Source organism: Corapipo altera, unplaced genomic scaffold, assembly GCF_003945725.1.
Source record: "Corapipo altera isolate COAL_440 unplaced genomic scaffold, ASM394572v1 0, whole genome shotgun sequence".
Lineage (NCBI taxonomy): Eukaryota > Metazoa > Chordata > Aves > Passeriformes > Pipridae > Corapipo > Corapipo altera.
The window spans coordinates 59,644,128-59,667,145 of NW_020884872.1; the positions used below are offsets into that span (position 1 = coordinate 59,644,128).

At 42.1% G+C, this 23,018-nt stretch overlaps 2 protein-coding genes across 9 annotated transcripts in view; one reads left to right on the forward strand and one right to left on the reverse strand.

The window, feature by feature from the left end:
• Nucleotides 1-1,984, reverse strand: part of NAA16 (N(alpha)-acetyltransferase 16, NatA auxiliary subunit) — a 65,446-nt gene extending 63,462 nt beyond the window's left edge. For 3 of the 4 annotated variants that reach the window (XM_027649820.1, XM_027649809.1, XM_027649830.1), the window contains exon 1: nucleotides 1,728-1,981. In XM_027649820.1, the coding sequence (XP_027505621.1) occupies nucleotides 1,728-1,781 (54 nt within the window). In that variant the 5' untranslated portion in view covers nucleotides 1,782-1,981. Of the gene's footprint in view, nucleotides 1-1,727 lie in introns of all 4 variants that reach the window. The other variant, XR_003528698.1, reaches the window with a different exon arrangement.
• MTRF1 (mitochondrial translation release factor 1) lies at nucleotides 1,725-20,786 on the forward strand. Of its 5 annotated transcripts, none has more exons than XM_027649867.1 (11): nucleotides 1,728-1,745; nucleotides 6,705-6,816; nucleotides 9,619-10,077; nucleotides 13,121-13,212; nucleotides 14,018-14,099; nucleotides 14,331-14,438; nucleotides 14,530-14,702; nucleotides 15,917-16,034; nucleotides 17,206-17,342; nucleotides 18,776-18,874; nucleotides 20,558-20,786. In XM_027649867.1, exons 3-11 carry the CDS (start codon nucleotides 9,642-9,644, stop codon nucleotides 20,678-20,680), a joined length of 1,368 nt encoding a protein of 455 aa, XP_027505668.1. In that variant the 5' UTR covers nucleotides 1,728-1,745; nucleotides 6,705-6,816; nucleotides 9,619-9,641; the 3' UTR covers nucleotides 20,681-20,786. The 5 variants fall into 5 exon arrangements, with proteins under 5 accessions (XP_027505677.1, XP_027505668.1, XP_027505658.1 ...); XM_027649857.1 differs by lacking the exon at nucleotides 1,728-1,745 and adding an exon at nucleotides 2,066-3,106; XM_027649848.1 differs by lacking the exon at nucleotides 1,728-1,745 and adding an exon at nucleotides 5,657-5,802.
• The last annotated feature ends 2,232 nt before the right edge of the window (nucleotides 20,787-23,018 follow it).

A 23,018-nucleotide genomic window follows, 5' to 3' on the forward strand; every position in this document is an offset into this window, starting at 1 on the left:
TGTCAAGCAGCCAAAGGGTTCTCTTTTTACTATGTAGACATTAACATTCCAGAAAGAGAGTGCATCATGAAAGAGCTAGAAAAAAAGTAATAAGAAATTAAGTTTCAAGAAGCAACAATATATGAAGAGCCAAGCCAACAGTTTTGTGATTAACACTTTAGGAACTGTGATTTGACACTACACAGCACCACCTAAAGCCTTCTGAAAGCTTTGAAAAGAAAGTAAATCTCTGTATCCACTGAAGTTTTATGCATCCCTCTTATCCTTGCCTAAGCACTAATTCACAAGTTTTATCCACTGTTTAATAAAAAAAACCCTCCGTCTAAAATATGATCTCCTGAAAAGCCCTTCAGTTGAAAAAACTTTAGAAGTGACTGCTACTGTGAACTTGTTCGCTACTAGTGAGAATAATCACTTAACTGTTCTAATATTAGTCATTTATTTTTAGCAGAGAGAAAGAGGAGTGCTAGAATGACTTACTGAGATGCATACCATAAGCATGCAGTAGGCAACAAATCCCCATTAAGAACCATTAAGTTTTTAAAAATCTGCACACTACCCAAAGCAGGTAAAAGAAAACAGCTCTGAAGCACCTGCTGAAATGCACCAGCTCCATACTGAGTACACAGGCCTACACAGTGTTTTGAGCTCAGCTTCCTGAAGCCAAAATGCTCACCTCTCAATCACAAAGTTATTGAAACCAGCCAAACCAATTCAGGGATAACTCAAGAAATTTGTGCCTGCCAACAAGATTACTTAGTGTGCTGCACAGACGTCCTCCTCCTGCAGACTGGCAAACTGACAAAAAACACCTCAGTTTTGTTGAGGCTGGAACTCCATTACTATCACACTGACAAGTTCATGAAAAGGGGAGTGTGTTTGCTTGTGTGGAGGTTGTGTTTTCTTCTGGGGAGGGAGGAATAGGGGCTTTTTCTTTCCATAAAGTGTTAGCATTTTAAAGGATACAGTGATTGAGTACAAACTTACAGCTAAAGTGAGCTCCTCCTTTAAAGTTCTCTCACAAATACTCAACGTCCTCTAGACCCTGAAGTCTCAAAGAGCTCAAGTTGCCCAGCACATAAAAGTTATGTCTTCCAAAGGACGTACAGAACCAGGAAAACTTCAATCCGCCAGACGTCTTCAACTACACTCAAAACTGCTGACTGAGCGAAATCGCTTTAACCTGGCCTCTACACTGAAACCGACACTCTTGCTGGAAATAAACCACCGATGTAGATCGACTCGGCAACAGCAAAGCCCTGCTACGCCTGCCCCCTGCTTCGAGGTCTCCTTCTTCCCCGCTCCGCAGGCGGGAGCGGCGGCGCAGCCCCAGCTCGCCCCGCACTCCGGCGGCGGGCGGGGCGGGACGCGCCCGGCGGCCCCGGGGAGGTACTGGCTCCCCTCCTCCTTCGAGCCCGCGCCCGGTCGGGGGCCACACCATCCCTTCCCGGCCCCGACACGAGCAGGGGGGGCTCGCCCGGCCTGCTCGGCGGGCCTCAGACAAAGGAAGGAAGGAAGCGGGGACGAACCGGGACGAGAAGCCGACGGCAGCCCGGCCCCCCCTGGGCGAGCGCGGCCGCCGCATCCGTGTTCGCTCAGCCGGGGCCAGCTCCGGCGGCGGCGAGCGGAGTGACCCGGAGAGCACCGAGCAAGGCTGGAGTGCGGCAGGGAGGAGGAGGAGGGAGAAGCGGCGACGGGAGGAGAGAAGAGCGGGGCCGGGGGCTCACCAAGATCCGCTTAAAGAGGTTGCTCTCCTTGGGCGGCAGCGGCACGGACGGCATGGCGCGGGCGGCCCCGGGGCAGGCACGGCTGGCGGGGGTGGGGGTGGCCGGGCGGCTGGCGGTACGAGGGGCGGGAGGACAGGGGAAGCAGGGAAGGAATACCCCAAACTCGGCAGGGCGGCGGCAGCTCCTGCCCGAGCGGCGGCGGCTCTTTAACTCATAGCCCTGCGCCGCCCGCCCTCCGCGCCGGCTCCCCCGAGCCCCTCTGCGCAGCTGCCGGGGCGGCCTCGCCACCCGCCTGACGCTGCAAAATGGCCGCCGGGGTCCCCTCCGCGCAGGCGCACCGCCCCTTCCACCTCACGGATACCCCCCTCCGCCCGCCTGGCCCCAAGGCCGGGAGCGAGGATTCCCTCTGTGATTGCTGGCGTGTCGGCTGGAGCGCTCCTCTCTCGGCGCTTGGACGGCCGCCCCGGAGAGCCAGGCTGCCCGGAAGCCTGTGAGGCGGTGTTGGGAGAGAGCGAAACCTCTGCTAACGGCGGAGCTCGGGGAGGCTCTGCGGGCTTGGTGTTACCCTGGCTGGTCTTTAAGGAAACAACAGCAAACTTAAGCAGTCAGACTTTGAGCAAGCGGGGACGTCATTAGTGCATTTTCAGCACGTTGGTTATGTAAAAGTTCCCGGCACCATCCTGCATGCATGGAACGGCGTCGTTTATTCATCGCTTGGCTCTTCTGAAAATATGTTTTTCTTCTTGTTGTTCCCAGAATTCGTCCTTAAAAAACAAAACAAAACCCCCACAAAACAAAAAACAAGCAAACAACCCACAAAAAACACCAACAACCAGGAACACTAAAACCACATGGCCTGGGGCGTTATTTAGAAGGAAAACTGCTTAAATTGTCAATGTTACAGCTAATTAAAAAGACCATCTTACAAGTGAAAAAAACCCCGGTGGCTTCAATTAAAATCTGTTTATGTAATTACCCTTTAAAAATATTAATTGTATTTTGCTATTTTTTTAAGGTATTTTAATTCTGTAATAATATGGTTATCCTCCTACATCCCAGATGATGAACCCAACAGATACCTGCAGTAAAGCAGGGGTGCAGAAAACAGGATATCACAAGAGCCAATTAGAAAAACTATGTACTTAATATATCTAATTTGGTTCACAATAAGTAGATGACTGTGACTGAGGATCCTGAGCAGCCTGTCCTTGACTTGACACAAGCCTTGCCGAAGCTGATGCCATGATAGCTGCTTTCCTTTCAGGCTAAAGGAGGGAAGAAGCGAGTAACCTGGATGTCAGCCTAACTTAAGAACTACTAACTAGAAGAAAAAAAAAAAAGATACGTTTAGGAAACTTCCAGAGATGAAAATAGCAAAGGTATGGAGAATATAAAGGGTATGCTTTCCTACAGTTCTTCTTAGCTGAACATTAGCTTGTGGCCACTGTTTTTGTGAATGATGGTTGGTTTTCATCGTGTTTTGTTAATCTGTCTAGATATATGGTCTGTAATAAGGAATATCGTTATTGTATTTATTTCTCACTTTTTTGTTCTGACATGTTTTTAAATTATGTCAGTCACTTGGGTCACTGAGAGTAATAAGTGTATTTTCCACACTCAGTACCATCATCCCCATATCACCATTGGCGAATCAGAGCTCAAATCAGTCCAGCAGTTTAATTACCTAGGTAGCCTCATCTCCTCTGACGGTAAGATTGACGGAGAGATAGACAACAGGTTAGCAAAGGCATATAGTGCCTTCAGTAGGCTTTATAAAAGAGTTTGGCATAATAAACACTTGAAGAAAAGTACAAAGATCAGTGTTTACAGAGCCATTGTGCTGTTTACTCTCTTATATGGATCCGAATCATGGGTCATCTACCGCCACCACCTGCGACTCCTAGAACGCTTCCATCAACGCTGTCTCCATACAATCCTAAACATCCACTGGTCAGATTATGTGACTAATATGTCTGTTTTAGAACAAGCAGCAATCACAAGTGTTTGAGGCCATGTTGCTGAGAACACAGCTGCGTTGGGCAGGGCACGTCTCCAGGATGAAGGACCACTGCCTCCCTAAGATCTTGCTCTATGATGAACTTGCCACTGGCTGCCGCAAGAGAGGAGCCCTGAAGAGAAGATACAAGGACTCTCTGAAGCAACATCTCAGCCTTGGCCATATTGATCATCATAACTGGTCTACTCTGGCCTCCAATCGGGAGGCCTGGAGACACACCATCTATAACACTGCTGATGCTTTTGAGAACGCACGCAGGATCACTCTCGAGGAGAAAAGACAACGCAGAAAGAATCGTGCCTTGCAGAATATACCACCTAAGGAGTCTTTCTGCTGTGCCTTTTGCAACCGGACGTGTCTATCTCGTATTGGCCTCTTTAGCCACCAGCATGCTTGTAACAAATGTGGGTAGAGCCCTTCCCAAATCTTTGTTCGCGAAGCCCAGCCATGATGACCCAATTCACTCTTCTTTCTGCTGTATGGTATAGTAGTGTTGTACTGGGTCTGATTTTTACAGAGCAGGAGAATTGTTGACAGGGACAGACAACTTGGCTTTGCCCTGCAGCATCATTTTGAGAGCCTGTTTGTACCATGGCATGTCTTCAGCATTTTTTATAACTAGCTGAAGCCTTGAATTTATGAACTCTAGTTTCTGTCTTAGCAAAAGGCATGTTTTTGCCTCTGGTTGGGTTGAGTGATAAACAGATGCACCACCGAGATGGGTCAGGCGCTAGGTAGACCTTTGGTCTGAAGCAGTAAGGCTGTTCTTGACAGTCAAAGGGCTCTGTTTCCCACTAGTCCAAACACTAAAAGAATGCTGTGTGAAAATAGGCAAATTGCAAATAAGAGGCAGGGGTTCAATTTGCATTTAGATGTGTCCGTATTAGAAGTCTGTGTTAAAAGTGGCAAGAAAAGAGAAGCGGGGAGGCAATAAAAGGAACGTTTGTAGACTAGCTGAGAAAGAATAAACAAAGAAATGAGCTTTGCAGGGAGGCAGAGCTCCAGTTTCAACTGGAGGTTTGGGAGCACAGTCAAGAAAACTTCTTGTCATTTAATCCCACTGTGCTGGGCAAAACAAAGCTCTTGCTACAGGCTTTGTTAATAAACAGCACTGTATTCAAGAAGCGTATGATTCTGTCACCAGTTTTTTCTTCAAACAGAAGGAATTCAGAAGTCTGTTGACATCTGTTTGGGCTGAAAGGGGGAAGCAATATTAAAGTGATCTATACATTATAACAAGCTTGTGATTTTTGCCCTGTAGCTCACTTTACTCTGTGCCCTGTAGAAGTTGTGGCACAATGCTTGCACATCGCTAAACTCAGCTGGGGCCCCCTGAGCGAAAAAGGGCCTTTGTGTGGGCATGGACCTGCCTTCAAGCCAAGTGTGTTGTAAGGCCTAGAGCCTGTTCTGTCTGATGAGCCATTTCTTTGCTTCCAGTTTCTAAAGCAATTGGTAGGTTGGGATTGCCAGGTTTTAAAGTACAGGACCACCATCTCTGTCCCAAATCCTTGAAGACTGTCTGTCTTTCTACTGTCACTCTTCCCTTCTGCCTCCAATGGCCCTGCAGGCTGCCATGGTTGTTGAGGAAGGCAGTGGCACCCTGCTTCAAGCAGCCCATGCTCCATAACCCTTGGTCCTCACCAGCTCCATCACCAGCTTCTGCATCAGCCATGCAGGTTTTAAGGCATCAAAACAGTGAGAGGTGTGAAAGCACAGACAGCAATGCAATTTTCAGTCCCTTATACTCTGTTCCTATATTGCAGTCTAAAAGTGTACGGTAGACTTAGGGAAAGAGTGTATCCTACATGTCCAACCTTTGTCTCAGCAGTGTGGCCCCTGTGTAATCTGCTGCCTGATGGGAGAGGGGGGATATGGAAGTTTGTTATGGTCTCTATTTTCACAAGTAATTTGAAGAATTCACTCACAAGGCACAATAAAAATTGAACCATGATCACATTTAATCAGAGGATTTAATGCAAGAACCATTACTGGCTGGAGTAGAAGCTGATTTGATTTTCCTTTGCCTACTCTCTTCTTTTGAAACCGATTTTGAAGCAGGTGGTCTACTTGCAGTTTCATGTTCTTATTAGGTTCTTGGTTGTCCTTCCCAAGATTCTTAAGTATCTAACTGCATATTTGATACTTACCAATGCAACTGTAATTTTATTATTTCATTTCACTAAGTCCCAAAAGTCATAGTGGAAGATGAGTGAGGCACAGCAGGGATGGTGTCCGACCAATGGCATCTCTCATGGCCCAATCACTGCAGGCTCGGGCCTGGTGAAGCAACTTGGAGGTTTCAGGGTGCTGTTTGCTGTGGCCCTTTTGTAAATTGGACCAGTTCCAGGGTGGGCCCTGTTCTCTGGAACAGCCTTTACCTCCATCTGCCTTGACTTCTGTCGCAGGGGGTGGAGCAGAGCCAAAAGCTGTCCTCAGGTCTAAGCGAGCAGTTAGTTGTCATTCATGCTCTGAAGTTTGATCCAAATCCTCCCCATCAACCAGTCTCATTTTCAGTCTTTTGGAATATTTACCACACCAAACCCCAGTGATGTTTTACATGCCAAAACCCAAAGTTTTGCCTTTTTTTTTTTTTAAAGTCTCGTTGAATGTCAGTAGCTGGGAATAAAGCTTTTTTTAAAGTGATTATAGAGATAAAAAACCAATGCTACTTAAGTATTTTTAAAATTCTGATTAGGGAGGTAGTTGTATAATCTGTTTAATACTATCTATTAAAATATGTGGTTTTAAACATATCTTATTAGGAAACTGCAGCCAGCTAACATAGTGATAACTGGAATGGTTAAGTTCATTAATATTTTGTAACCAGTGTTTGTCTTTAGTAACATAGTAATAATTCATTTTAAATAGCTTTGACATAAAGTGGAAATTAATGTTATTTTATTCAGACTTATGTGAAATTAATCTTTAATAATCAGATTTGAAACAATGTTTATTTTCAGACCATGTTTTGGGAAAATACATGGAATGAGGTGTGTAATTTGTTCTGACTCTTGCCATTCCTCCCAAGGTGTTGCTGAAGTCAGAGTGTGTTACTGTGCAGCTCTGAGGAAGGTACCGAAAACAAAGACCTATTTTTAAGGTCACATTCCCCATTTTTTTCTGTTTCGGGGCTTGGGTTTCACACAGCAGAGCAGAGGCTGCCTCTCCTGCTGGCAGGGCTCAGGCAATGCCCGCAGATGCCGGTCCCGCCGTGTTGCGGAGGGCTGGCCGGCCGGCAGCACGCCGGGAACTCTGCTTTTCCGAAGGCATGCTGGGACTCGAAGTTTGCCCGCTGTACTTCCCGTCTGCCATGGCCTCGCGCGCGGAGGCAGGATCTGTGCGGCGCCCGTGTGTGCGGACGGTGAGTGCCAAAGCTCCCGGACGGGACCGGCGAGCAGAGCTCGCCGCGCTGCCGCCTCCGACCCCCCGCCACCTCCAGGGCTCCCTGCTCTGGCTCTGGCTCCTGGCTCTTCCTGCGTCTCCCTGCTCCAGCCTGCCCCGTCCGCCCGTAACACCTGCAGCGGGGAAGGGCTGCCAGGGGGGGCTTCGTGCAGGGCGTTCAGGGGTTTAGCTCGGGGTGGCCGTGGTGGGGGGCAGAGGTGTGTGGAAGGTGGCCTCGGAGGCGCGACCTCGAGCTGATCCTGGTTCAGTCTTTGTGCGCCGAAACGCATCCTCCTGTGTATTCCTCTGCCTCAGTTCAGCTGCATGGAGTTACTTGCATCTTTGATTGCTAGAAATGGTTTTCATAACCTCTTAAAGTGTTCACGGTATTGACAGCTCTTTCCTGTCTTGAAATTGCGATTTTATAAATTATTATTTTAATGAGACAATTGCAGTTGTCACTTTTGCTTACCGGTTTTGATTTGTGATGTGCACAAGATAATTTTGTCAAGTAAAAAAGTTATTAAAATCTGTTTTGGAAAGCATTTAATAGGTCATTTACTGCTCATAGCTCTGTAAAAGCTTTGTATGTGCTTATTTCTTCACAAATGTAATGCAGCAACATCTGTCTGAGAAGAAGATACCTGTTTTATTTAGGATAGCAAAGCTATTTTGAAATTTCTGACTTCATTGAGGGTCTGTGTCATGCCATTACTCATTTTTTTTTAGGCATTTAAAGCTAAGAATTTTAATTTCTGGGAGCTCAGGCAAAACAATACTACACATCTATTATTATTTGAGTACATTGCTTCTTAACTACACCAGTAAAAATAAGTTGGATGGTTATAATTAATATCTTTAATGAATTAATTAAAATAAGATATAACATTAATATTGTAAAATGGAGTTAATGATGGTTAGCACTTGACCAGACAAAAATGGCCCATGCTGACCTGGAGCAATTCCAGTATCATCAGTAGCATTTGGTCTTTTGGAACTGAGTCCACTTATGCCCCTGAGCAACTAAATCCAGGATTGTAGATAATGAGCCCAATTTGTGCCTTTTACTGTGTTCAAGGTAAAGGGAACAGGATCTCTGCTACAGCTGGTTTTAGTCACTAGAGCAATCCATGAGAGGTATAATTGGCTTTCTGTACATTAGAGCAGTCCTGAAATTACTGCTGTGGATTCAATAGCACCTGCTGGCTGGGGAGTCTGGGAAAGTGCAGAAGTAGAATAAAGGTCCTTCTCTCCTTCTGTAGATAGTAAAACAGGCATCCAGGCAAGCAGGGTGCAGTACTTCTGGTTTTGCTGTATATTGCTCTTTCTTCCTTGTGGACAAATGGATGAAAGTAAACAGGCGAGAATAATGGGTGAGTTGAGTAGTTAGAGTGTCACAGTAATTTGTTAATAAAAAACCTGAAGATGCATAGAAGGTCTTGTCACTGATAAGTGACAAAATTGTGTCAGGAAACTGAAATGTATGTTCCAAGGAAATCCTGCTGCAAAAATGTTCATGCTCTTATTTTCTCTGAATCCACTTCTTTGTAAAAATCAACAGGCAGATGGGATGTGGCAATGGCAGAGTTATTAGGGAGCACTTCTTTGTTAAATCTTTTCTGTGTGAGTAGTCCTAGAATGCGGATGATTTCAATTTAGTCTTCTTGGCAGACTCTTGTGCTCCAATACAAATTTTTAGAACACAGTAGTAATTCATAGCATAGTTTGCAATTTTGATGATACAAAATGAAAAGATCTTTCCTAGAGCAGTAGTGATGCTAAGGGGAGCATGTGTCCTGAAAAACTGTAGGGCGAGTGTCTCAGAAAAATACAGGAGTTGTATTTCAGAGTACCTGCTTCTTACTCACTTTTTGGATGGAAAATATCATGTCACTTGCATGTAAATATATCATGGTAAGGAGCATACAGGTGACATAAAACACTGTTCCTATGTCTTACCTTCTGCATATATGGGACAGTGATTTCTTGCATGTTGCAGTCCTATTGACTAATCTGTTGTGTGGTCAGGTACTAATGTCCTCCTGTTATGGTAGTGGATATACCTTGGCACGTAATCCTGGACATTTCATACATTCCATACATAGAATTCTTTACCTCTGGTATAGATTTGTCTTCTCGGCAACATTTTTCTTTTACCAGTAAGGCATGAAATGGTTGGATTTTTCTGATGAGACATGTGGCAAAATGAAGCTGTTGTCTGTAAAGCCACGTCTACAGTAGCTTTTCCACAGCATAAATAAACCGTTTGAGAATGTGAGAGAAGAGACTTTTTCCAATCCTCAGTCAGTACAATGGTGTTGCTAAGAGTTTAAACCAGGAATAATTTTGTCCATGACAGTTGCATTTGTGTTGATGTAATCAAAACTAGGATTTGGGCTTGATACAGCTCTTGCATTTGTTTGTTGTTGTGGGTTTTTTTCAGTAGAATGCTTTCTTTTTCTAGATAATAACACTGTCTACTTTTAATTTCAGGTGGTGGAAAAATAAGAAACAAAATGAAACCTTTCCAAAGGATCTGTCTGTTCAAGAGCCTGCTTGCCAATTGCTACTGTCACAGTCAATTTCCCAGCTGTCTTTTCCCTCCTGTTGCAAAGAAGATAGGGTGTGTGGTGGGACTGCACAACCATGGATTTTGGAGGCCAAAGTCTTTATTGGACACAGCTAGATTCACTCTGTCTTTTAACAGTTGGCATAGGGAAATCCATCAGGATTCTCAAGCTTTGTGGAAGCATGAGGCTGTGCAGAAGTATCTGGAGACTTTAAGCAAGGAATACCAGCAGGTTAGTCATCTGTTAAATGCAGACGCATTAAATGACTTTGAGCAAAGAACCCTGAGGAGAAGATGTGCCGATCTGTCCCCCATTGCAGCTGCATTTCAAGAAATCAAAGAGGCTGAAAAAGAAGTTCAGGAGTTAGAAGCTATGTGCAGAGGTAAGGAGAACACTTTCAAAACAGTAGCTGTGTTTGTGATAAACTTCATTGCCCAGCCTTTGAGGAAAGCTTGTGAATAAGTTCAGCCAGCCCTGGAACACCCTCTGGTTCTCCCTGCTCCTGGGTTTTCTGCATCCAGCCACATCCTTCCACTTTTTGTCTCACTTCACTTTAGTTTGAGGTCTTAATACAGTCAATTTAGGAGAGTAGGGATCGTCTGGAACCTTACGACCATCTGTCTAACAGAAATGGCTGGGAAGTGTTTGTATTAAGGTTATTTTTTTGGTAGAACTGAGAGCAGTTTGAACTGAAGCAAAGTATTTACTGAGCCTAAAACATTTGATAGATGCAGACTTCAGCTGTGTTATTTAAAATGGGAGTCCATCTGGCTAGTTCATTGATATTTATTGACCAATTTAGATGAACTTTCATTAGGCTCTGAATTGTCAGCTTCCAATATAAGCAGCAAAAGCTAGTATTTCTTTGAAAATATTTGGGGAGTCCTTTAAGGAATAAATCTGATGGTTGTCTAAGAAGCTGTTGCTTTTCAATGCTCTGCTACAGTAGAAGTTGAGGTAAAAAAAAATTAAAAATTGTTGCTGGTTTTTGTACCATGTGGGAATAAGAAAGTACATGGAGGATAAAAGAATTTATAAAATAAGTAGTGATGCAACATTTGGGAGAAAAAAACTATCATTGTTAGAAGTGCGAGGAGGCACACACAGTAGGAAAGGAAAAGGAAAGGAGAGGGTCGGAGAGGAAAGGAAAAGAGAGGGGAGGGAAGGGGAGGAAAGGAAAAATGGCAGAAATAAGTAACTGTTTGTGCTTTTGGAAAAAATGGTTATTTAAAATGTTTTAATCCTCAAACCTCTCTAATTCCCTTCACTGGCGAAAAAAGGAGAAAGTGAAGGAGACAAGGGACAAAAATTTAATGCTGAAAAAGAAATATTCTTGAAAGAATAAGAAAGTATTAAGAAAACTTTGGGAAATTCATACTGCAACTTAAAAAGGCTATTTTTAGATCAAGTAAATATAATGAAGAATTTTTCCAGTTCCATAAATTATGATGTGGATGAATAGAGTGCATTCTACTTGAAAGAAGGGAAAAGAATGGTAGAAAATTGCAGCCAATAAATTAATTAAATGGAGCCAAATTATTTTATCTTACTGTTTATCATGTGGCCAAGTTAAAACACAGATGTTCCTTTCATTTGACTGCTCTTTTTTTTCCATTTAGCTCTGTAACTGACCATCTTCTCTCTAGTAACTGAATTCCTCACTACTGATGTAGGATTTTATATTTGCAACACTCAGTGAAGCAGAAAAATATTTCCCAGTTTGCCACTGGTGATGTGAGTCATGAGGTAGATTAAATGAATTCTGTTTTGCAGGGAGGTAGGAATGGGATATCAGTCCTTCAAACTGTAAGCTTACTGGTCACCACCCAACCATTCTCTCACCTCTGCTGACAGTAGTTAATTTGATATTGTGTGTCTGATTGATCAGTAATCATACTTTTTGGACCAGCTAGAAGCCTTTGATTCAGTAACAGTTTTAGGCTGGAGTAGTGACATACTGGCAGGGAAATTTTTACAGTTCTGAGGGGGGACCTTATCAATATATACAAATATCTGAAGGGAGGGTGCCAAGAGGATGAAGCCAGGCTCTTCTTGGTGGTGCTAAGAAGTAGGACAAGAGGCAATGGGCAGAAACTGATGCACAGGAAGTTCCGCCTGAATATGAGAAAGAACTTCTTTACAGTGCAGGTGACTAGGCACTGGAACAGATTGCCTGGAGAGGTTGTGGAGTCTCCCTCACTGAACCATCTGGACACAATCCTGTGCCATGTGCTCTAGGATGACCCTGCTTGAGCAGGGATGCTGGACTAGATGACCCCACTGGTGGTCCTTTCCAACCTTACCTTTGCCTTATGTACAGGAGATGCCAGGTTCAAGTCTTGATCTGACATATTTTATTTAAGGAAAAAAAACCCAGAGCATACATTAAAAACTGTGATATGGAACAGCTGCTGCTGTCCTTGCCCAGGATACAAAGCTGATCAACATACCAACGCATTTAGTTCTTGAGGGTTGCTGCTGAGACCACCAGTAAATGTGTGTGTGCCCTTGTGTGTGTGTGTTGGCTACTGCAAAGGGGAGCCAGGCTCCAGATGCCCAACGATGTGGAGCCTGCGGTACTTGTGCCTGCTCTTGGGATACCCAATTCCTGCTGCAGAGTCCAGAGCTCTGGTCCTGCAAGGTGAGGAGATGCATTCAGTGACTGAGTGTCCAGATTTATGCTGCATCTGAGGCAGACCTATGGTTTCTATGCTGGTCACAAGGGAAAAGGCTTTCTCCTCTTCTTGCTTTCTTCCCTTGTTCTCACTCCCAGCTGTTCAAACCTGTCTTCACCCATTCCCTCATTTGTGCTGGTAATTGTCCAGTTGTAATTTAAATCCAGTTCAACTTGGCATGGTAAAAACATGTATTTATTTAACCAGACTTGTTTTATATCTTCTGGTGAGTTGAATTGTTTTACTTTCTGATGAGTGACAGAGCCACTCCTCAGCAGGTAGAACAGTGGGAAGAAAGACAAAAAGGAGAGGATGATCCCTGTTTCAGCAGTGTTGGGTTTTCCACTTGACTCCAACTGTCTTCCAGGTTTCTACTTAGTGTATAATCTAGTGTTAAGTGATCAGCATTTTTAGTGATTGTAAATTGGAGCCTCCATAGCAGGAAAGGTTTGGAGCTTCTGTAAGCTTTACCTGAAAATGTTTCCTAGTTTGTTAGTAAGCTCTAAAATGTGGGAAGGGGCAGTCTAATTACAGGTAAGATACCTGCTACTCCTTCCAGCACACCTGGAAAATATGATCATTTAGTTAGCAATGGACATCACGGCTTGGGCAGTTCTTATTTGATATTTTATGCTGGTAAAATGCTGCAAGCTTTTATGTGCTGCAGTCCATGTCTTTGAATGGCCGTGTTGTAATTTGCTCTAAGATGGATGAGATTGGCTAACATCTATTCATGTTATTGGAATTTAGAGCTAGACAGGAGAGATGAGAAACAACTTCTAGAGCTTGCCTTAGAAGAGAAGGAAACTCTGGATGAAAAAATGAACCTGTTGTGCAGAAAGGTGAGCCTGAGGTAAAATTTTACAGCTTTGTAAATAAAGATGTCAGAAAAATGTTCCTTTGTGATCTTACCAATAGACTGACACTTGTGTTAGATGAAACAGAAGTCCAGCTTCTGTATTCTCCATGAAAAGAAGTGGCAACATTAATTGTTAGTAAGATTCTTAGTGACAATTGTGTCTTAGAAGCTCAGTATTTTAGTAATTTTTCTTGCTTGCTTGTCTGTCTGCAAATGCTGAAGGGGATTAAAAAAATGGTGAGTCTGTGCTACTGAAACCTAACATGACACCCTAGTAACTGTTTGTGGCAGCAGAACATGCATTCTTGAAAGATTTCTGATTGAAACCTTCCATGTTGTCTTCAGCTGAAAGCACCACAATTAATTATAAACAGAGAAGCTAAACAATTCAGTGGGAACTTCTGTGTTTGGGCTCGTTTCTATGTTCAAACTGAAATAATATGAAATGGCACTTTCTGAAAAATAAGACTAATGCAAAGATTGGCTGGGTTAGCTAGTAGCTTTGTGTTCATAGGTAGGTGGGGCTGACCGGGGTAACCTGACACCTGACTTTGCAGGACTGAATTTTCATGTGAATGCACCAGCATATCCCATTTCCACACAGACTGCACTGAGCTGCAATGGCCATTGGACAGCTTTTTAGTCCTACTTAACTAGCTTGCCAAAAGAAATTAGTGGTTGTGTGTGCTGAAGCTGTGGCAGTTGCAAAGGATGGCTGTAAATTCGATTAAGAGGAGATAGAGAGTCATGAAGGAGATAATAGCATTCTTTTTTTTTTTTCTTTTCAGCTTTTCCAGCTTCTAGTGCCAAAGGAAAAATACGATAGAAGTCCTGTTGTATTGGAAGTGACAGCTGGCAGAACAACCGGAGGTCAGCAAAGTCCCTACAGTGAAGATTGCTTCAAACCTCTATCCAACTTTATTAAACCTCTTATGGGTTATTCTTAATGCTTTTTTATACTTTATTGGCATTAAGTGATGCTTTCTAAAGATGAGCATTAACCCGTGTAACGAGTGGGGTTAGAGTTGCAGCGAAATCTAAAAACTGGTGACTGCCATTTTGTTAACTGCTATTTATGTTGTAGTGCCTTTATATTTTTAGGAGACATCTGCCAGCAGTTCACTAAAGAAATGTTTGAGATGTACCAGAACTATGCAGACTACAAACGTTGGACCTTTGACATTGTGAACTATACACCAGCTGAGATAGGTACAGTAGTTCGTCAGACATTCCACCAAGACAATGAAGCTAAAGGCGGTGTTTCTCTGCTATATTTGTCACACACTTTTTGTCTCTCTAGGAGGGTTGCATCATGCTGCTGCTCATATTTCAGGAGAGGATGTCTACAGGCATCTGAAATATGAAGGAGGGACTCATCGAGTCCAGCGAATCCCTGAGACAGGCATGTCATCAAGAATGCAGCGTATTCACACTGGGACAATGTCAGTTATTGTCCTCCCTCAGCCAGAGGAGGTAAACTGTTAATTGGGGTGGTAAGGTGATGGTGTGTCCCCGCTCACCCATTTTGGCATTGGACTAGGTGTTATTTAAAAGCATGTTACTGTTTGGGGGATTTCATCAATACCCAAGTGCTTTGTGCAAGTCCCAGCAAAGGAACCACAAGTGCTCTGACTCTGGAAGACGATATCCTTGGCTCCATGTGTAAATGGATCATCAGAACCAACTTTGCAGAGATTTGCTGTTGCCTGAAATGGCATGTAAATGAATGATCATTTCATTAAGTGTTCCAGCCCCAACACTGGCAAGGCTCACTGTAATGAGTAAGCCAATTTTAAATTACATCTTGTATTAATACAGGGAATATATCCAAGAAAATACTCAATGTTGCATATTAATGTGATTCTGCAGGTCCTTTTGATTTTTTTTTTTTTTGTTCATTTAAATTATTGGTGTCCTTCTCTGTTAAATCAAGGACAATCTCCTTCGAATTTGAATGAGTGTGTTGGCTAGTCTTTCTGAGATCTCACTGATACCAACAGTTCTCACTTAAACCAGATATATACACATAAAATGAACAAACTCAGATCCTGTAGGCTTTCCCTGAACCTTCTCTTCCTTCTTTGTAATACTTTCCTTGCAACATTGATCAGATCTGAATGTTCCTTTCCCATCCACTGAGCTCAAACTATGGTCCAGGTCATCATGGACTCATATTTCCAGTGTGGCAATCCTTACTTGAATGGATCTGGATATACCTATTTTTTCCTTGGTTAGATGAGTCTAAGTACTGTTGCAAGAATCATTCAGGCTTAACTCATGAACAAGATCTTTGCACTGCTGTTTAGTAGTAGTTTTTAAATATTTGCTTATTTCTTAGTCTCCCTCCAAAGCAAGTGGTTTTACAAAACGTTGATTTTGTTTTCTTTCACACACACACACACACACACACACACACACACACAAACACACACACACACACACACACCCCCCTTGTCTTGTGAAGGACCTGGAGTAAGAGTTTGAAAAAATAAGTGAAATATTTAAAGCATCACTTGCTTTTCAGAGATATTTGGCACTGCATTTTGTAAGTTATAATGATTATAGCTGTTACTCAGGTGTAGAGGAGCAAGTTTTTGAGAAGTGATTTTTTTTTTTAAATGCTGAGTATCATTGACATTCAAATATTTTTAGAGTGAGGAGGAACTAGTAATTTTCTTTGATTCTAGGTTGATGTTAAAGTGGATCCCAAAGATTTGCGTATAGATACATTCAGGGCCAAAGGAGCAGGAGGGCAACACGTTAACAAAACTGATAGTGCTGTGAGAATTGTACACCTTCCCACAGGTAAGTCTGGCTGTATTCCGTACTTCTAATCACACGAAATCTGTATCCCGAAAAGAAAGCTGATGAATCCTGCAGGTTGTCTCTTGCAGATTGGGCCCTATACCAAAGAAAGGAAGTAACCCTTTCTGGTTTCTGCCCCTTTTGTAGCAAGGCAACATGTGAGAAAAGGGCTGTGTACCAGTGGCACAACAATTATGCCAGTTTGTCTTCAGAGGGAGTGTTTAATGAATACACTGTCTTTGAAGGATGAAAGAACAAATGGAGGGTGACAGGGATGGGATGGAAGATGCATATGATTTGTGCTGTGTGCTCTGTACCTTCAGGCATAATGGCCACTGGCAATCCAGGGCATGCTTCGCTTGGCTGAAACCTTTGTAGTTACATGACTGATAAAAAAGACGACTTAAAGATTTTCGTTCAGTACTAGATAATGCTATCATACGTCGAATAGGAGGGAAAATGTATGCTGATGGGAAGGTATCATGTAGGCCGGACCACTCTGTCTTTCTCAGGATTTGTGTTTATTGAAATTCAGAGAGCTTCTATCTGTTCAGATGCAGAATCCCTTTAAGCACAGGAAATTCCAGTAGTGACCTGAAAACAGCTGTTTCCTATATGCCTTTTTCTTTCAAAAATCAAATGAGAAGTAAAAATAAGTACTACATTTCTTTTAAAGACCATTATTTTGCTTTATTTCATTATTCATAGTTCAAGACGCACCAGTTTTGATTGGGAACCTTTTTCTGCCAGAATAATGAATTTTCCAGTCTCCTAGAGCTTATCTGGACTAAGACTTTAAAAACTTGTGTTACACTGTTTTATACATGCTTCTGTAGACTGTTCAAATTGCATTTTTAACATATGACAGCTAATTGGAGTGAACTCATTTTCTGGAGGCAAGGTCAGAAACTTGTTTGCTTCATGAAATTTTAAAATATCCCTGATTTTTTATAGCACTGAACAAAGCCCTCCAGTGCAGCTGTGACAAGTTTAAAAACATGCTAATGGTTCTGGCCAGTGTGTTAAAATGACTTTTTATCCCACAGCTGAAAGGCCCTACAAACCAGCACTCCAGTAGATTTCATTTGCCTAATGTGTTAGAATTAATTTAGCTTGTTTGTTCCTTGTTATAATGGGCTTTTGGTCTGAGTTCTTGAATCCCTCTGTAAAGGACTGGCAGTGGAGTGCCAGCAGGAGCGGTCACAGCAGCTGAACAAGGAAATAGCTCTGCGGACACTGAGAGCTAAGCTGTACCAGCAGATAATTGAAAAACAACTAAGTCAAGAGCAGAGCGCCAGAAAACTGCAGGTGAGGACATGTGATGGCTGAGATTCAGAGGGGGTGCTGTGTTGTAGATTTGTTTCTGATCTTTTTGAGGGATAGTGACAGAGCAAGGAAGAGTGTGTGTCTAACCAGGTGTGCTTACAAGGGAAAATCTTGTATTTTAAAATGGTAAGTCTGTTTCTGCTTATCCCAGTTCCACATTATTGTAGACTTTTCAGGCAATGAAAAGAGACGTGTGGCTGGAAACAAGAGTCAAAAGACTAACTGGAATTATCCAAGAGGCAAAACTCAACATCATATATTTAATGTCCCTGTTAAGGCCAGAGTTACACAAATAAAGCATCAGTAAAAAGTTATTTTGCGTGAAAAACTGGGATCAGAAGTTCTCAGAAGTTTCTAAACCAGAGTATATGATATAGCCATACAGAGCTTTTGAAAGAAACAAGTAGATAAACAATCTTGACACTACACATGTAGGTAGCAGTTTATTTGATGTGGTTTAGGTAACCTTTTAAGGAAGAAACAGCTTCCCTAAGAGTTACCTCAAGTTAGGCTGCAAAGTGTGCGTTTCTCTCAAAATGTCCTGTCATTCTTTGAGTATTTTCCCATCTGTGGTACAAAATTCAACAGTGATCAATGGGAATGAAAAACTTTAGAATCAGAAAATTACTCAGTACTCCATATTTTCCAGCTTAGCTATTTAATCACTAATTTCAGGTTGTATTTACATGTATTGTTCCTGTAGAGTATTCCCCCATCGTTGCAAGCAGTGAGCCATTTATCTTTTGTTATTAATTTCGGCTTGAGAGTCTTCAAAGTTGCATAAAGGACTTAGATGAACCTTTATATGAATACTGTGGAAAATCAGGCAAAAGTGACTTACCTTTCCTAATATCTCAGAATTTATCCCAAAAATCCCTTCTTTTGAATTACACATATTGAGTCCAGATGAGTGCTGCTTGCACTCTCGCACTTTACCACTAGAGGGTAACTTAGCCTCTCACTCCTGATTTACTCTTTTGGTGCTAATTTCCGATAGCCACGCGTTGACTGTGTTGCTTCCGTTATTAATGGAGACTACTTTCATAACTTTTTTGTGAGAGCTATAACCCCCCAAAAAGGAAAAATACTTACATTTTGAAACTAAGGACTCATATAGATGTATCTCTTGCCTTACATGACTTTTGAGAGTTAAGTAGTTCTTCCAGCTACAGAGCTGGAATAGAAATGTGCTGGAGGATATAAAAACTTGGCCTGTGATACAGAATCACAAACAATACAGTTTAGTAATGCCACAATATTTAAAAAAACCCCATATGCTAAGGCAGTGATTGCTAGGTTTGTGGTTGAAAGAGGCTCATCCATTAAAGTTTATTCTAAATATGCTGTTCTAGAGAAGTAATTGATTTTTTAAAAACGTAACATAACAAAATTTGTTTTTTTCTGCTTTGCTACAGCTGGGAACAAGAGCCCAGTCAGAGAGAATTCGTACTTATAACTTCACCCAGGACAGAGTCACTGACCACAGGATCTCATATGAGGCACGCAATATCAAGGTAATGGTTGCTTATGAGAGTATTTAAAGTTAGATACTTAGGTGTACCATAAGAAGAAAAAATAATTTAGTGAAAACAATTTAATATATATACATGATAAAGTAGCCAGTTGTGCTCTGACAGAACATTGTAGATTTGGAAAGCTTAAACTTTCTTTCCTGCCTTCTTGTAGTGTTAGAGATTACTGACACAGGCTATAGCTCACTAGTCTACTTCTCTGTGTATTTTTCTTCTGCTATAGGAGTGGAAAATGATCAAGCATGTAGTCCTCAATGAGCTCCATGAGTTTCTCGGCCAAACTGGGCAGGTGACATTTGAGATTCTTGAAGCATAGTACATCCAAAAGAAAAAGCTGACATGAGGGACTTTTTATTTTTGTTAAGCCATTCTTTTCTCCTCCTAAAGCTGAGGTGAAAAACAAAAATACTTTTATGTTTGCCTCAGAGGTCAGACTTAAAAGAAACTGCAACTGAATTGTTTTCATTTTAAGATTATCTGAGATCTTATTTCTGAGTAAATATCTACATATGGCTTGAATCTTATTGATCGTTAAGCCTGAAAAAAGAGAAGGCTCCGGGGTGACCTAATTGCATCCTTCCAGTATCCAAAGGAAGCCTACAAGAAAGGTGGAGACTTTTTACAAGGGCATGTAGTGACAGCACAAGGAGGAATGGGTTCAAACTCAAAGAGAGTATGTTTAGATTAGATATTAGGAAAAAATCCTTTACTGTGAGGGTGGTGAGGCACTGAAACAAGTTGCCCAGAGAAGCTGTGGATGCCCCATCCCAGTAAGTGTTCAAGGCCACATTGGATGGGGTTTTGAGCAACTTGGTCTAGTGAAAGTTCTCCCTGGCCACAGCAGGGGGGTTGCAACTAGATGATCTTTAAGGTCCTTTCTAACCCGGGCTATTCTATGGTTCCATGATCCAATTTATTGCAGTTTTTTAAAAGTGAAAAAGACTCCTGATAATGGATTTTGAGTATTAAATTTATGTAAATGTTTTGAATGTCAGAACAAAGTTTAGGGTGATCCCTTGATATTTTGGCTTAGATATCCACTTACAGCACTTAGCCATAAGTGCTATTGCATAAGGAGCAACGCCTTTCAAACTGCACCCACATGTGTCCTGGGTAAATCCAGAGACCGCAGGGCATGCTAAATGGTTTATATTTAATGGAGTGCAGAATACCATGGTGGAGGAAATAGTTCCATGATTGCATAAAGGTGACTTTTCTTAGTCAGTTACTTTGTGCTGGGAACTCGTTACTTTTTTGAGTGAAACTGGAACCATAAATTGCCTAACAAAAGTTATTTGTGCTTTGCTTGCAGAACAACCTAGTTTTTGGCACAGACAACAGCATTAGAATTAGGTTCTTCAGTCCTTGATTGTTCTTATGGGGGATTTTCATGTAAGCGCATGGGTTACATGAAAATATGGTGGGAAGGCACCAGTAGCTCCTTTTGTTGCTACCAGAATCAATGTACCTTTCACAGGCAGCCAGCCAAGTCCCACTGCTGTCCACCACGTGTTGCTTTCACACAGGCAGAAACTGCAAGAGTGAGCAAGTGGACAGGCTGCAGAAAAAGAGCATTTCAGGGGGGCTCCTCATTGGAGTAGTCAGCGTTTCAGAATAGTACTGAAGTACAGTCAGTAATGCTTTTGTCTGCTTTTTTTTCCATAGGAAATTCTGTGTGGGAAAGAAGCACTGGATAAGCTAATCAACAGACTACTGGAGTTTGCAGAGATCGAGGCTGTCACCGAATATCTAGAAAATCTGCAGGCTTCTGAAGGCGGAGGCTGCTGACAACGATGTGTAGAGTTAAACCAAAAATGTCGTATTCAGTAGCAAAATAAAACAGGTGTGTTTGTTGGATGATAGGTTGATTAAAATCTATTCCTCTGTTTTTCAATGTGTGATACTATTCTTTTTATGTTTTGGTGCAAATGGGTTGAATTTATTACAGTAGACGTGGCAGAAAAGAACAGGCTTGAAGTACTGTGTGCAAACTCCTTGCGTCTCGGCAGCTGGGCTTTGTTAAGCTGGTCTTCTTGACTATATTACAGCTGGAAAGAGACAGAATTGTGGTGGTGGAGCAGGGAGTGCACTTTTTGTTTTGGGGGTGGAAGATGTTCCTCTGCGGGTGAAAGAAACTGAGCTCCCCCAACAGAGTCTAGAGTCTGGCCTCCTGAATGCTACTTCTTTTTTATCCATTTATTGTGTCAGCTTCCTAAATGAAATCCCTTAAAAATATTATGATACTTTAGAGTAAATATACAAAAGCAAAGGGAGTGATCTTGGTCAAGGGGCCAGAATGTTAAGAGAGAATCCTGTCAGCTTTCTTCCAGCCATTCTTGGGTCAGCTTAGGGTGGGACTGGACCTTGTGCTGTGGTGGTGTGTAAAAGGTACGTGTTCTAGTTTTAAACTAAGTAATAAGAGGCAGCTCCCTGCTTCTTGGCAGAGCAGACAAGTTCATAGTGTAGATGCATTTTAGCAAACCAGGTAGCTCTGGAATTCAGCTTCTGCCTTGATGTCTTTGGGAATGTCTGCCTGTCCCTGAGGGTGATCCAGATGTCTATGAGCACACTTGGCTTTACTGGGGCTTGGGTTTATGTTTTTCCCCATGCGCGTGTGGTGCTGTGTGCCGACAGGCACCGACCGGAGGCAGGCAGACGTCACACCCAGTGACTCAGGAATACTCCACGTTCAACGTGACACAAAAATAGGTGCTCTGCTGAACTCAGTTGACTTGCAAGATCATGGTGTTTTCTTTTTATCCTGCTCATCCTAGGTTCTGTAAAGCTCCTCTGCACAACCTTCTGCACATGAAGAATCAGTTTGTTGTTATGATTTAAATTATGCCTTGTGGCTGATTTATATTTGCATATGTATTTTGTAACTATGAATGATACAGTGTGAGAAAATATCAGTTATTTTAAGAGAAATAATACTGAGTTCTCCTGAATGGTGTAGTTTTTACTACTGCATGTATAACAACAGTTTTAACATTATGCAGCTATATAAAGAAAGACAGAATTTGTACCAGGAAGAAAGCGGGAAAACTATACTCATTTCCTCAGTTCTGGAATTATTCTTCAATTCTTTTGTGTGTTCCTATCAGCAAGCTTTGTCTGACAATTTCTGACTTGCTTCCAACACTTTAATTACAAAAGCTTCTGGGATTTGATTTTTTTTTTTAATTGATAGCTCTGTAAATCAATCAGGAAATGTATTTACCATGCAATCCAGTATTCATTTGAACTTTGACTTTTTGCAATAAGCAGTTCAGAATTCAGAAAAAAAACCCTCCATGAAGATCTGCAACTGAGCTTGTACTTCTGCCATACTGACAGACTGGCAATAACAAATATGATCAGCTGTAGTAGGAGAGTATCCAGATAATATGCTCATCCAATTACCATGCTCACTTTTGTTACACAAACCAATTTATTTTATTAATGATATCTCTTGAATAATCTTAGAAACTTCTTAAAATGTACACATTTTAAATAATCAGATTTCACTTCCAGGATTAATTAATACCTATGAAGTATTTTCCTATGAGAAACTATTGAAACACTTAAAAAATGGTCCTCATTTTACTGGAAGAAAGATGGTCATATTTCTGCAGGACTTAGGGATATTTGTGATTAATTAATTTTCTGTAGCCCTTTTTTGTTGCTGGTTTGGTGCAGAGTGATGAGAAATGGAAAAACAGACAGCAGCTGCCCTCTTCTACTAAGTTTTGGATGTCCCAAACATAGGCATTGAAATTCAGCAGCTAAACCCCTTCTGCCAGCCTGGCCTGGGAGATTCTGGAGATTCTTGTTAAGCTTCTTCTGCAATCACATAAATGTGTGTGTGTGTGTGTGTTAGCAAAATATGGCTATGAGAGAATTCGGGATAGAGCAGACCTACTTCTACAGGAGGTCACTGCCTGCAGTGCAGGAATATTTGCTTCTCCTCATTGAGAAAGCATTATTTGAAACTGTTTGCTCCTAACTTAAAAAGATTCGAAGCCGTATTTTATTCTAAGTTTTTCCACCCTTGTCTTTCTGTGGGATGTAAGAGCTGAGAGATTGTGATGGGGTTTGACTGTGGCTGGCATTTGTCCTCAAAGAAGGGATGTGCGGTATAACACTT